The following is a 12,994-nucleotide window of genomic DNA, read 5'->3' as shown; positions in this document are numbered from 1 at the left end:
CTGTAAAATGACTTAAATATTTCTCTTTTTCAAGGTAGTGTTTTGAAGCTAAAAGGACTGATCTAAAACCCTCCAATGGTCTATGGAAAGACTCTGGATTGGGTCGTAGTTGCATGACCAAGCCCAAGACGCTCTGCAATGCCCCACCTTCTGGTTACCCTTATCCCCCTGATTCCACAGACAGTGTCTTTGCTCCCCAGAATGCAGACAAAATATGCCATTTTTGCACTGACCCAGACATAAAATAAGACAAGAAGGAAAAAGATCCCTTCAGTTTTGTAGTCCTTTATTATTTTTTTAAGTTGATCCTCCCATAGTAATGTACTGAAATGCGTAACAGTTACATTGTACAAAGCATTTAAAGAAAGTACCTCAACTTGCCGATTATTTCAAAATGAGATTATAAACAAAAGGAAAAATAAATCTGGTCCCTCACTAAAGGCCAAAAAAACCCCAAAAATAACTGAATACCTTCCGTTATTTATTTTTTTTAAAAACATAAATTTGGAACACTTCATCTTACAAATAGGATTAACATGAACATAACATCACACAAGCTCGCAGACAACCAGCATAAAATATTGGGTACAGTTTTTTAATCAGAAGAATCATGCTTTCATGAAGAAATTATAACTGTTTATACAATCGAATCAATTTACTGTATTACAAAAAAAAAAAAACCAAAACCTAAGTCGCATCTATTAGTTATTTAGTTCATTAAAAGGCAAAAATAAAATAAAAGAGGAATGTAAGAAAATTTCAAACACTGTTTTGCACTCCCATATACACAGATCAGTTCACCTCACTTTTTTTGAAGTACATGGGTGCCTTACATCGTAACGCAGTGGGGGACTGCAGCAGTGCTGTTTGTTATAGGAACAGTGCTATTTTAATCAACAAACAATCGTTTGCCAACAAATAAATACATGGTACACACAACACAAAGAAGAAATTAGAGGGTAGGGGGGAAAAGGAAACAATACAACAAAATAGTGACATGATTGTCAAAAATTAAAATCTCCTTACAATGATTTGAACTAGTGGTGCTGTCGATGAACGTGGTGTTTTCACGGAATTATCTGGATGATTTAGCTTCTTGGAGTAGTGAACATTCATAGTTTACAATATACACAAGCCTCTTATGTATTGTTTCTCAGAGTTCTTTTTTTTCTTTCCTTTTTTTTTTCCTTGTTTTTCCTTTTTTCTTAACAATGCAGTTGAGAAGGCAAAAGAATTACGGAGAGAACAAAATATTCCCTGTTACTTCTTTCTACATTTACGATGGATAGTGTGCATTTGATAGAACTATTTTCTTTCTTTGAAGGGCTAAAATGCATAAAGCTTTAATGAAGAGATTTGTACATAAAAGCAACTGTTCCCAATCCTGTGTCAAACTATCTTATACAAAAAGAAAATCAATTCAGTTCCTACTTTAAAGGAGTGCCCATGTGTGTATCAATGCAGTCTTAACCCTTTTGCCCCTGCCCCTCAAAGCCGGGTGAACTGGAAGACACTTTTTCCCGGCCCCGGTTTACATAATCCACTGAAACTTTTTTTATTTTTTTTTTAAGTCGCATTGATCCTCCAGAAGTCAGCAGCTGCCTTTGCTGTGCAAAACAAAATATTGAGAATAAATAGTTTCTTTCTTTTTAAAATTATTCAGTTTAAGGTCACCAGACTTTAAATGAGTGACCCTGCAGATTTATAAGGCATTCTGCTCAGCAGTCTTTTAAATAGTCATATATGAAAGAGCCATGCTACTGGTTTGGACTTGGTCCCATTCTCGGTAAGACTTCACAATGTCATACGTGACTGATGGATTGAATGGCACTGGATTCTGCAGCAGCTCTCGCCATACTGTGCCACATATTGGGAGAATTGTGGGATGCAGAATGAAGGGAGTCCTTGTCTGAGAGAGAAAGCATCATCGCATACGCCTGGACGAGGAAAGAAGAAGGACAAAGAGGTCAGGATCCTGCGGCATGGATCTGAGCTTGGACCCATGCCACCTCTACACAGTTAGGGCATCATTTAGGCTACGACTGCTATTCTCAACTTATTTTTTAAAGAATTAAAACACATTAGGTAGAACCACTGTCAACATTTCCACTGACACTTTTGACTCACTAATAGTAATAATAATTTCTGCTTTCATCTGGCTTCACAAAGCTCTGAGAAACCTTTGATAGTAGACAAGGTCCCAGAGTCTCCTCTGCCTTCAGATTCTTGGCACAGGGGGCAGTTTTCAAGAGCCTGAGGAATCACATTATCCCTTGGCTGGTCCTGTATTTCACCAGATAAAAGTCTCCTTTGCTGACCTTTTTCTACAGGCATACTCTACAGATTTAAAAACTGAAATCTTTTAAAGGGGCTAAAAAGACCCCTTCTAATTAACGTTTTAAAAAAAATCAAGAAATAGCACTAAGATATCACTCTAGTTATTGCTGTTTGAAAAAAATGTTGAGGACCTAGAGGCAGTAACATCCAACAGACTATTAAAAAAAAAATACCAAAAAGCCAAGCCAGCCAGATGATCGAGTCACATCCCTGCAAGGCTGCAGCTGAACTCCCTGGCATCAGTGTGACCATGCCAGCCGTCTGAAGGCGGAGTAGCACTATCTCTTAACGTGGCATCTCTGCAGGTGGCAGATGGGAACAAAAAAAAAGGTAAGAAAATCCTCCACTATCAGGGACCAGAGCACCCACCACATCTCCCAGGTGCAGGGAGAGGTCGGGGCAGGCTGAGGTCTGCGGACGTGGAGCACAGCCCTGTTTGACAAAGCTGAAACGGCCTTGCCTGCCACACACTAACAGTTTAATCCTTCAGGTATTTGGCGACAATAACATTTTTACTGAGTTAAGCTTTACCTGGGATTTGGATTTCCTGTACAACGGTTGTTTTAGGTCCTCTGGCAGCTGGGAAGTATTGAAAGCTGCCAATTCAGCTTCACTATATTGATTTTCTTCCATTTTCCTCATTTTGAGGCTATCTGTGAAGTGCCTTATGTGGTCCAAAGCCGAAAGTCCAGTCTTATTATACTCCTCCTCTTTATACCTACAAAAACACCACAGAGGTTTTAATGTCAGCTAAACAATCCTCTCCACCTTCCCTTGTCCTCCTCAGATTTACACATTTGAGCTATTTCTCCCCTTTTTTAAGTTCATAAACCACCTTGTGACCCTGAAATAAAAGAAATTCTCCTTTCTTTTGTAAAGAGGAGAGGGTGGGCAGCAGGAGAAGGGGAGGGAGAGGTCGCCTCTCTCCTGTTGTCTCCACAGCCTTTCACAAGACCATTATGGGAGATGCAGGTCAGTTTCTAGAGCAGATAACGTCTCTCCCATGAATGTTTCCTGTCTCACCCACAACCTGACAATAGCTCCCCGAGCACAGTTATTTTTCCTCTTAAGGGCTACAGATTGCATGAAGAGACTGAAAACAGGGCTGGTATTGACCCAAACACAGACGCACGTTGCTATCGTAACTGGGAAGCTGGCTACTTCGGACTGGTTCCCACGGCACACAGTTTGGTGCTGGCACTCTTGTATGGTGTATTGTTTTTATTCCGCATATCGGGCACACCAATACTCGGAAGGAACCAACCTGCCAGGGGAAGCTTTGCAGTTCATGTCCAAAGTACTCGTTTCCTCGTAATCCTCCTCTGGAGTCCCCTCATGCATGTCACTTGTAACAGGCTCTTTGACTGTTTTCCCTGCAATTTCACTCTCTTCATCTTCTTCGTCCATCATTACTTCATCTTCTGCCTCTTCGTCATCCAGCAAATCTGAGTTCTGGCTGGCTACCATGGCTTTTTCATCCTTAAAGTGGCTGCCATTCATTCTGAAAGTACCAAAACAAGCCCAGACAATAATCACAAATCAGTTACAAAAGCTCCTTACCAGCAGATCGTCGGAGGCAGATCTGGAAAAGATCTGTGCCAGCAGAACAAAATTATTTATGTATTTCATATCTTGTTTATCTTCAGACATTTAGGCAGTACTAGAGAAAATTTCACTCAAAAATCAGTTGAATGTTACAGTACCATCAGCATGGGATTTTCCTGTTACTCTGCTAAAAACTACTGTTCAAGCAGAGATATGTTCAGATATCCATTCCAAATTTTCTCACGCATTATTTCATCTCATGTTTCCAATCATATATGTACTCTGGGCAAAACAACTCATTGCCTTTTAACAAAAGCTTTAGGGGCCAAGAAACTCTGAAAATCAGATCCGGCATTTTCAAAAATGACATCCAATACTCCATGCAGAGTTTTAAAGTCAAAATTACATGCATAATTAATTTGGTACACTACCACCCATTTGGAAGCATACTACTTCACTGAACGTATGGATTACATACATGGGAACCTAAAGGACTTCAGCTGAAGATCTGAAGAGTGGTCTGCAATATTGCCACCACACTGAACTACATTATCAACTGATTTGAAGGGTAAGAAGTAATGAAAAGAAAGGTCGTATAGCATTTTAAGTGCATTTATTCTTATTAAATGAGTAATTATAGCAATACGCACATGGAAAACCATTTGGTGTACCCACTATTCTTACGTTGTCCTTTGCTTTCAGACAATGACTTCTCTTAAGTACTTCCTAGGGGATTTTATCAAGGACATAATACCCATGCTGAAGTAGGGGCCCATTTGCTAATGGCCTCAGCCCTGTAGGATCCTGAGCATCCACAGTTGCACCGCATCCTGCTGCATTAAATGAGAGCTAAAGAAATTCAGCACCACTGCCACATCCACCAATGCATGGCCAGAGGGACTAGTGGTGCAGAAGGGCTGTACTCGGAGCCACGTGAAATTTGCGCTACCAGCGTATCTGCTCTGCCACGTTATGTATCACGGAGGCCTTGATTCATCTATTGTTCTCATTGTGCAAAAGGTCCTTACTCTTCCAGGAATACAGTTACAAAAATGGAAACTTTATTGTATGCCCGCAGTTTGCTTTAGACTTTGTGTGCTTCAAACTGTGCAGGACAATATGGAATATACCAAAAGTCTGAGCAAGATAAGGATGAGCCCTAGCAGCATATTTCGTATTTAATGTCTGACTTGCTGTTGTAACAGATGTATGTTATAAAAGATGTATTTCTTATGGAGCATACACAAGTGAAAGATGGTTTCTTATACAACAGCACTGTTTTCTTACACATAATACAGTTTCATCTATTTTCTGAGCAAATTCCAGCTGATTTTCATGAGTTTGGTATTGCATTTAAAAAAAAAAAAAAAGCTAGGAAATGGTCTGTTTATATCAAAGTATCAAAAAATCTGAGGCTGTGCAGAGTCGGGAGAGCTGAAGCAGCCACCCCCCTCTAAGATAATCAGAGCAATATCTCTATCATCTTTTATTTAACTAGGCAGAAATAAGAAATTGTTGAGCGTAGTTTGGGCTGCCAACTTGCTTATTATGCTCAATTGAGGCTGCTAGAAATGAAAGGGAGATGGACTACAACCAAAGTAACAAAAGCCATGTGATTAAGAAAACAGATTCTCTAATTATGCTTTCAAATGCAGCAATTTGCCAGGGATAAAATATCCGTCAAGAGCAGTCTGAAGTGCCAAATTTAGAAAGGAAACACTGCACAACCCAGCAACCTTTCCACTTTGCTGACTTCCTGTCGGAGGACATGTTGAGACCAGATGTGCAAGGAAAAAATCCCAAGCCCTCATTGCCAATCAAGATGGAATGAAATTTGAATATGCATGTAATCACTTAATCCAATACTTTCATGGAAATTGTGTTATGTCCACCATTTTTTTCCCTTCACAAAGGCATCTAGAAATTGAGAATACAGTGAAGTTTGTTCGCCGACAGTAAGAAATTTTTGATGCTGATAATGTAACGCCCGTTCCAAAGTGCACATAATGCATACTGCAACACCAGTCTCAAAGAAATACATATAGCTGATGTGCGTATCCATGCTACAGCCTTTTCTGTTTAGCTGTATTTTTACTAGCTGAAAATATTTAGAAGTGGTCTCTCTTCTGTTAGTTCAGAAGAACTGAAACACCCACATACTTCATAAATAATAAAAGGAAAAAGTCTCTCACATGCTAGAACACTGTGAACTACCAATGCCTACCCACAACCTCACCAGCTTTTTGCTAGTCAGCATTTTTCTTGGGATTGAGTTACTTACGGGAAAGGCCTTTCAGTTATAATCTTTCATTTGATCCAAGAATTTAGCTTAGTCTATTAATTACACATTTAGATTGCATTTAAATGGTAAGGTTCTCTACATTTAGCCACAGGATATAGAATTCACCTGTTCTGCCGTGAACGTAAAAGGAGGGAATTTTGCAACAGACTTAAATTAACAATGGGAACTTGAAACTGAGAGCTCCTGATACACAGAGAAATGTGTTCATGGATGGAACCTTCTGGCCAGAACTTGCCACTGGGAATATGCTCCTGCACAATCAATACGTTTCTTTTCATAAGACACCAACACTGAAGCAACCAGATGGCTAAAATAACTCTGGCTCCAGACATCATCAAAAGTGAAAAATCCGGTTTAATAAGCTAGCAAACCTGGAAAAGGAAGAGGGGCCCCTTTTGAATGCAGGTCAGATGCAACTCACCTCTCCTCTGAGTTTCGGGGGGACTGATTGTTGTGGTTGCTGTTTCCAATAAAATTCCTAATTTCTGTGAAGTAAGAGTCTTCCTTGTCGTCTAGGATTGCCCCTGTGCTTTCCAGTTCTGAGTGAGGTGAAGACGTTGCAGTACCTTAAAGCAAAACAGAGGACTTCTGTTGTTGCTCCTTCACATTTTTTATATTTAACCATTTAAATCAAATTGAAATTGCAACACTGGTTAAAATGGGTGAGAGCCAGAAAAAGTCATAGTGATCAACCAGCTTTTGGCCAGAAAACCGGTAACTAGAAGGGAAGTAGCAGTATCCATGAAGCAAAAGTGGTTTCCAGCCAAAACAACTCCTTGCATGCTGGGTGCCATTTCCATGGTTTGTTATTGCTTTTGCCAAGTATCTATTCCAACATCTTCCTCCTGTTCCCTTGTAACTCCAAGAGTGTCAGTCAATAACTGTGTTAGACCAATGGCTGAACTAAGCAAATGGAACTTCATTTTAGCTACTAATTATGCAAACATGCTTAAAATACGGAGCAGCCATTGCCATAATCACCCAGGTGCATTAGCCCTGAGACCAGGCACAGACATCTCTGAGCATCGGGGAAAAGGCAGCTCGGCATTCTCTGCAGGTACCTGGTTATTTCCAGAGGAGCGAAACTTAGATCAAAGTCTGCAGACAGGGTTTTCATTAAACCCTGCAGATACCTAAACCAGACCAGTGATATCCACTACCTGCCACTGCCTTTGCCGCTGCTGTGCAGTGACCGATTTGCTCTGGGCTTGGGAGACATCATTACCTCCATAATAGCATGAGCTTTTCAGCTCCTGACAGTGAGAATATTTCAGAAGGTGCCAGGAAAATCTTTTAGAGTGCCCCCTGAGATTCTAAATCTAGGACTCCTATTGAAAGCCGAGTGATTGCGGAGACGGGATTAAACCAACTTTCCCAGTCTGTTCTCAAAATGCTATGGTTGGCTTAATTAAAACCAAAAGAAAAGGCATCATCCAGTCGTATTAAGTTATACAAGGGTAGAGTTTATGCTGGGATTTTCAAAGCACTTTAAATGTCAGCAGAGCTTATGCACTTACATATTTTCCAAAAAACCACTCATCGGAGCAGATGGCGCAGAACAACGTGTGCCTACTGACACTCAGTACACTGAAAGCGAGCATGCAGCCTGTTTATGAGCGCTGGTGGTAAGCAGGGCATGCTGGGGAAGGAAAAGGCATACATACCAGACATGTTCCCGTTCTCGTGCTTTTTTAGATGTCTGTCAAGATTGGTTTGTTGACCAAAACACCTGTCACACAAGTGACACTTGAATGGCTTCTCTTTATTGTGGATGTTACGGACATGTCTCTGCAGGTTAGAAGATATGCTAAAGGATCTGTCACAGTATTTGCATCTAAAAAAAATCAAAACAAGTGGGTAGAAAAGGGTTTGTTAGTAGCTGGAAATGTAAGATTTGTCCTAAGAGACATGAACCACCTTCTGGGCTCAGCCTCAGTACCCAACTGCAGTTCCTCAGTCTCTATTGAGGCAAAACCCTCCCTGAAATAAAGACAAGTTTTGGCTGAATAACTGGAGAACTCTGCTCTTGGAATGGAGACGTCACTTCTGCGGTGGGTTTTTCAGCTTTAATTCACATTGGGCTTTATATTTCAAATACTGCCTTTAGGAATAATCATAATATTTCAGAGTTAATGGCATCAAACTAGGTAGGGTAATTGATTCCCGTGTTCTGAAAACTGTTGCATGCAAAGTTGGGAAGTTTAAAAACAGTAGAGCAATAACTCTATTGTTTCATGTGCTGCCAATACAATACAATTAAACACTTTTGGAAAAAACATGAAACAGATCTCTTCTAATGCTCAAATAAGGTAAAAAGGGCTATTTCTTTTCCTATTCTAAATTACACTGTGTGATTAAATCTTTTCTTGAGGAATTAGCTTGCTCGATTGCTAATCCCAGAGGAAATTTGGTTATCTTGCAAAAACCAGCAATAAACAGTCCCAACCTTTAATACTGTGCCAATGTGAGTAGTTTAGTCTATCACTCCAGTACCAGAGGCATCAATTTTCATACTCTGTAGCGATTTGGAGTCCCTAAAGCCTTTACTGTATTGCTCTTTAAGCCATTACTAAGTCATACTATAACTATTCCAAATTCTCTGGCTGGCAACTAGCCAACAGTCTTCACCACTTTAGTTTTTCAATCTTTTACTTCTCCCATGCTTCTCTTATGCTTGTCAATGATGTCAAATTTTTTTAGTGCTGAAATCATCCATTATGCTACTAATTGCTTGTGGCTTTTATACAGTGGACGGGTATAACATGCATCAAGACCTTCCTTCAATAAAATAAGATGTGAATCTCATTTCCCAAAGAGACTAGAGGCCAAAAACATATTGTTTCCTCACAAACAATGAGCTTACTCTGCTCTTTACAGCTCATAAAATGCAGAAATTTGGTGCATTTGTTTTACTGGAACATGAACTGGCTTCTTTCCAGTTGATTCAAATTAATCTTTCATTTTCAATAAGGTGAAGCTTCTATACACATTTCTGCATGTGACTGTCCTGGACACAATATCACTACATATTCTTACCAACAAGAGAGTACAGCCACACAGGTTTTGGTTAAGCAGACCTTAGAAAGGATTCAGATTAGGCAGGAAACAAACAAATACAGTAATGCCTTTGCAACCAGGACCTTTCAAAAATCAGATGATTGACAAAACACCCAACTTCCGGCTGCAAAGAACACCACAGAGCTCCTACAAAATAACATTTTTGCAAGGGAAAATATGACCATGAGCCCTATTGAAAATCACTTCAGTCCTGCTGGTTTCAGAAGTGCCAGCTAACCCTCCAGGCAAAGGCAGGACTTGCAGACAGTGCCTGAGCAGCTGCCTAAATCAAAATAACTTCACTAACTAGGACCAAAACCTTCCCCTACCGCTGCAGCTCCAATGCTGAATTATCAGCATTGAATGCAAAAAGCCCCATTTGAGACCAAAATGCAATGGTGGGTCATCGAGGCGAAGGAGCGAGCACTGGAGCTGGCCCAGCCAGGCACCTGAACACTCATTCCCTCGCTTTACCCACTTGACCACACCACAGTCGGGGGTAAGGGGTTGCTGTACCTATAGGGCTGCTCTCCAGTGTGCGTCCTCAGGTGACGTGTTAGGTTTGCAGATCTCGGGAAAATCTTGCCACAGTATCTGTGATAAAAAAAGGTTTGATAAGACAACGCCACCTGCAATGGCTTCATCCCAATGTGAGCTGCCCTGGATGCATAGCCCAAATTGAATCGTTAACATATGGTACTACTGGCATTGCTTTGGTGCAACAACATTACAATAAAAGCATTCAGTAAATGTAAGTGACTGAGACACACACACTCACACAAGAAAGGGACTGGGACTGTTGGCAGTGACCAGCTTTTCTTGTGCATAGGCAAGGGAGATACAAAAACATACCAGTTTTAAAGATCACCCTAAATTTCTAAGCTCACTACATGATTAACAGTCACATTCAGATTTGGAATCAAGAGAATCTGTTATTAAAGCCTCGGATTTCTGCCTCCCTGTAAGCAAATTTCAAACCTTTCAACCAATTCTACGTGTCAGCAAACGTGACATCATTCTGTGCATTGAATAGGAACAGAGCAGACAAGACTCAAAGACCTAATCCATCAAGGTATGTTTCTATAACAACATGTCTTGAAAGAAGGTGACATGTTTTCAAAAAGATCAGATAAACTGATATGCCAGTGTCAAACGCCTGCGCATTCTGGAGATGATATAGAGACCTAAATAATGCAATTTAAAAACCATTCTCTAAACTCAATAATATGTCACAGGAAAAATAATGGAAAAAAAAATATCGCCAGCCCTTCCTCTTCATTCAAGTAACATATTAATATTCAGTTCATAATTATCCCAGCTCTATTAATGACATTCAGCCCATTTTTGCATGGGGACAGAGCTCACACGGCACTCTCTTTAAGTGTATGAGGGTGGTGGCTGCTCCACATGATGACTTTGAAGATTGCATCCCTTCACTTTTAACATCCCATTTATTTTTTCACAATGTGATGTATAAGCCTTCAAAATACCCACACAGCTAATTCTACTCTCCTCGACAAAGCTCCCATTCATTTTGGTTGCACGTACAATAACTATCTTCATCGTATTTTTTTTTTTTTTAAGTCTGTATACATAAGTCCTAATAAGTCATGTATTTTATCTCTGATCCCTTTGGATATTAAAACCAGAAGCCCGAGAAAGAACATGTCTGTAGTTTATGATCAAAAAAATCAATAATGAAAGCACACTTGTGCATATGAAAGTGATGAGAAAATTTGGAAAAAATAATTGTTTATGTAATAGTTTCCACCTCATTTATCAAACTGGTATGATACAGGGCAACCTCTCTGTTTCCTAATACCAGTAATTTAATAAATAAGAACCGCAAAGCAAAAGGCTTTCTGTGCTTTTTTGGGCACAGACAGCCCTGAAAGACCTGCTGCGGTCCCCATCAGCTGCCCGTGCAGGGTGGGCTCTGGGGGCCTGGGAGGGCGGCGCAGGGTGGCCGCGGGGCTACCTGCAGGTGTAGCGCTCCTTGCCCTTGCGCAGCAGGGTCTCGGGCAGGGCACTCGGCGGCGCGCGGAAGTTGAACATGGACGGCACCGACTGGATCAGCTCGTTGGCCTCCGGTTTCAGGGCACTGAAGCTCTCCAGCTTTTCGGCCATGTTTTCTATAGCTGACATCTGCAACAGAAGAGAGCACAGAACCCGTCACAGTGAATGCTGCTGCGGCTTTCTGCCCTCACTGGAAAGCCAAAACACAAAGAACAGACACTGCCAAGAGAAAAAAAGGTGGGGGGAGGGCAAATCTACAGTTGCAGTCTCAAAAATGATGGGGCACGTTAGGCAAGGTGGTGGCCACGATGTTGTCCCACTTCGAGTAACGCACATAACCACTACAGTGGGGTTTCTCTGCAAGGCTAGCACACAGCAGAACTCCTGCCCTAACTGCTGTAATGGAAAGCTGCTTCCACACAACATCGAAATCAGTCAGTGTTAATTTCTTCTTATTTTTAAGCCTCAGCTTCTATAAAATTCCAGTTTATGCAGTTGTGCTCTGTGGCTGTGTGCTTATGAGTTTAGTCTAGTCATCCCCTCTACTGAAACCATTGGCCATTTTTGACCAAATCAACAGAAAAAATAGATTCCAAAAATAACTTAATTTGCCCAGTCAGGGTTTTGTTAAAAGACTTGCAGAGAACAAATATTGCAGAAGAAACCTTACTAACGCTAGCTCAACCAAGGGCTGCAACAAGCCAGATCCAGAAAGGCTCCGTCAGTGCCCCAGCCACATCCAACCATTCAGCCCAGTCTTCTTGCCCTTCACAGTTAAAGACCATGAGATAAAGCCATAAGAAATGAAGCTTTAATGGGTTTGGTGCCATGTGTTTACATTACCTCTTAGATGCCTCTTATTTTTCTACAACCTCCTAATATTCCTGCTCCACTTTTAGTTGCTTGTAAACTCTATGTACTTTGGGATGCCTCCACTCTTGGTTAGCTGACTGTAATTTTTAGGGATTGGGGATTAAATAATTCCTGGAGGATGACTTCCTTTAAGGTGTCTGGAACCGACCATGAAAACTGCTCCAAAATCTCAAACTTTGTCACTTGGAGAGTTCAAGACTGATGCTAAGCCTACCGATAGGTGAGAGAAACCATCTGCCTCTTCATAACATCACAAACAAATTAAAGAAAAGAAACCCAAGATCTCACCTACAGATCATAAAAAAAACACAGCATGAGCCCTGTGCGATACTTTAGTTGTAACGAAGCAGGAAATTCTATGAAAGACAAGATGCTGAACGCTCCTCAGCTGAGAACACCTTTACAGCCCTTTCTTCAAAATTCATAAGAGGTTAATCTGACTGTTGGGATTTTAAAATTTTATTTTAAACATTTGTTGTTTTTTAAATTTTTTATTTTAATGAGCAGAATCGCACATTTACCTCCTGGAATGACTGTTCACATCATGGTTAGCTCTGGCTTTGGGTTGGGGTTTTTTTTTTCCCTTTAGCCTGTAGCCTGCCCTCTCATTTCATGCTCAGATTCCTAATGCTGAGTACAAATTGCAATGTACAGGGTACCACTGCCAATTTGCCAAATGTCTTTCATCAAACACGGTGCAAAAAAAAAGAAAAAAAAAAATCTCAGAGGGAAGTCAAGATACATTTACTTGTCAGGCAACAAATGTGAAAGCATTGCGAGGCAGTAGGGGCTGTAAGCTCTGGGGTTTGATTCATAATCACTCAGCTGCTAAAACATTCTCCACAGATGCAAGTGGACAGCACA

At 40.7% G+C, this 12,994-nt stretch overlaps 1 protein-coding gene across 5 annotated transcripts in view; it reads right to left on the bottom strand.

The window, feature by feature from the left end:
- Positions 1–269: 269 nt before the first annotated feature.
- MECOM (MDS1 and EVI1 complex locus) overlaps positions 270–12,994 on the bottom strand; it is a 49,796-nt gene continuing 37,071 nt past the window's right edge. For all 5 annotated transcript variants that reach the window (XM_040613620.1, XM_040613621.1, XM_040613622.1 and 2 more), the window contains 7 exons: positions 11,220–11,386; positions 9,758–9,835; positions 7,849–8,018; positions 6,606–6,750; positions 3,602–3,838; positions 2,869–3,055; positions 270–1,937 (listed from right to left, as the gene is read on the bottom strand). In XM_040613620.1, the coding sequence (XP_040469554.1) occupies positions 1,803–1,937; positions 2,869–3,055; positions 3,602–3,838; positions 6,606–6,750; positions 7,849–8,018; positions 9,758–9,835; positions 11,220–11,386 (1,119 nt within the window). In that variant the 3' untranslated portion in view covers positions 270–1,802. The remainder of the gene's footprint in view (positions 1,938–2,868; positions 3,056–3,601; positions 3,839–6,605; positions 6,751–7,848; positions 8,019–9,757; positions 9,836–11,219; positions 11,387–12,994) is intronic.

The sequence above is a fragment of the Falco naumanni genome, chromosome 13 (genome assembly GCF_017639655.2).
Source record: "Falco naumanni isolate bFalNau1 chromosome 13, bFalNau1.pat, whole genome shotgun sequence".
NCBI lineage: Eukaryota > Metazoa > Chordata > Aves > Falconiformes > Falconidae > Falco > Falco naumanni.
The sequence above is the reverse complement of the archived record's forward strand: the minus strand, read 5'-3'. Positions and strand labels throughout refer to the sequence as shown.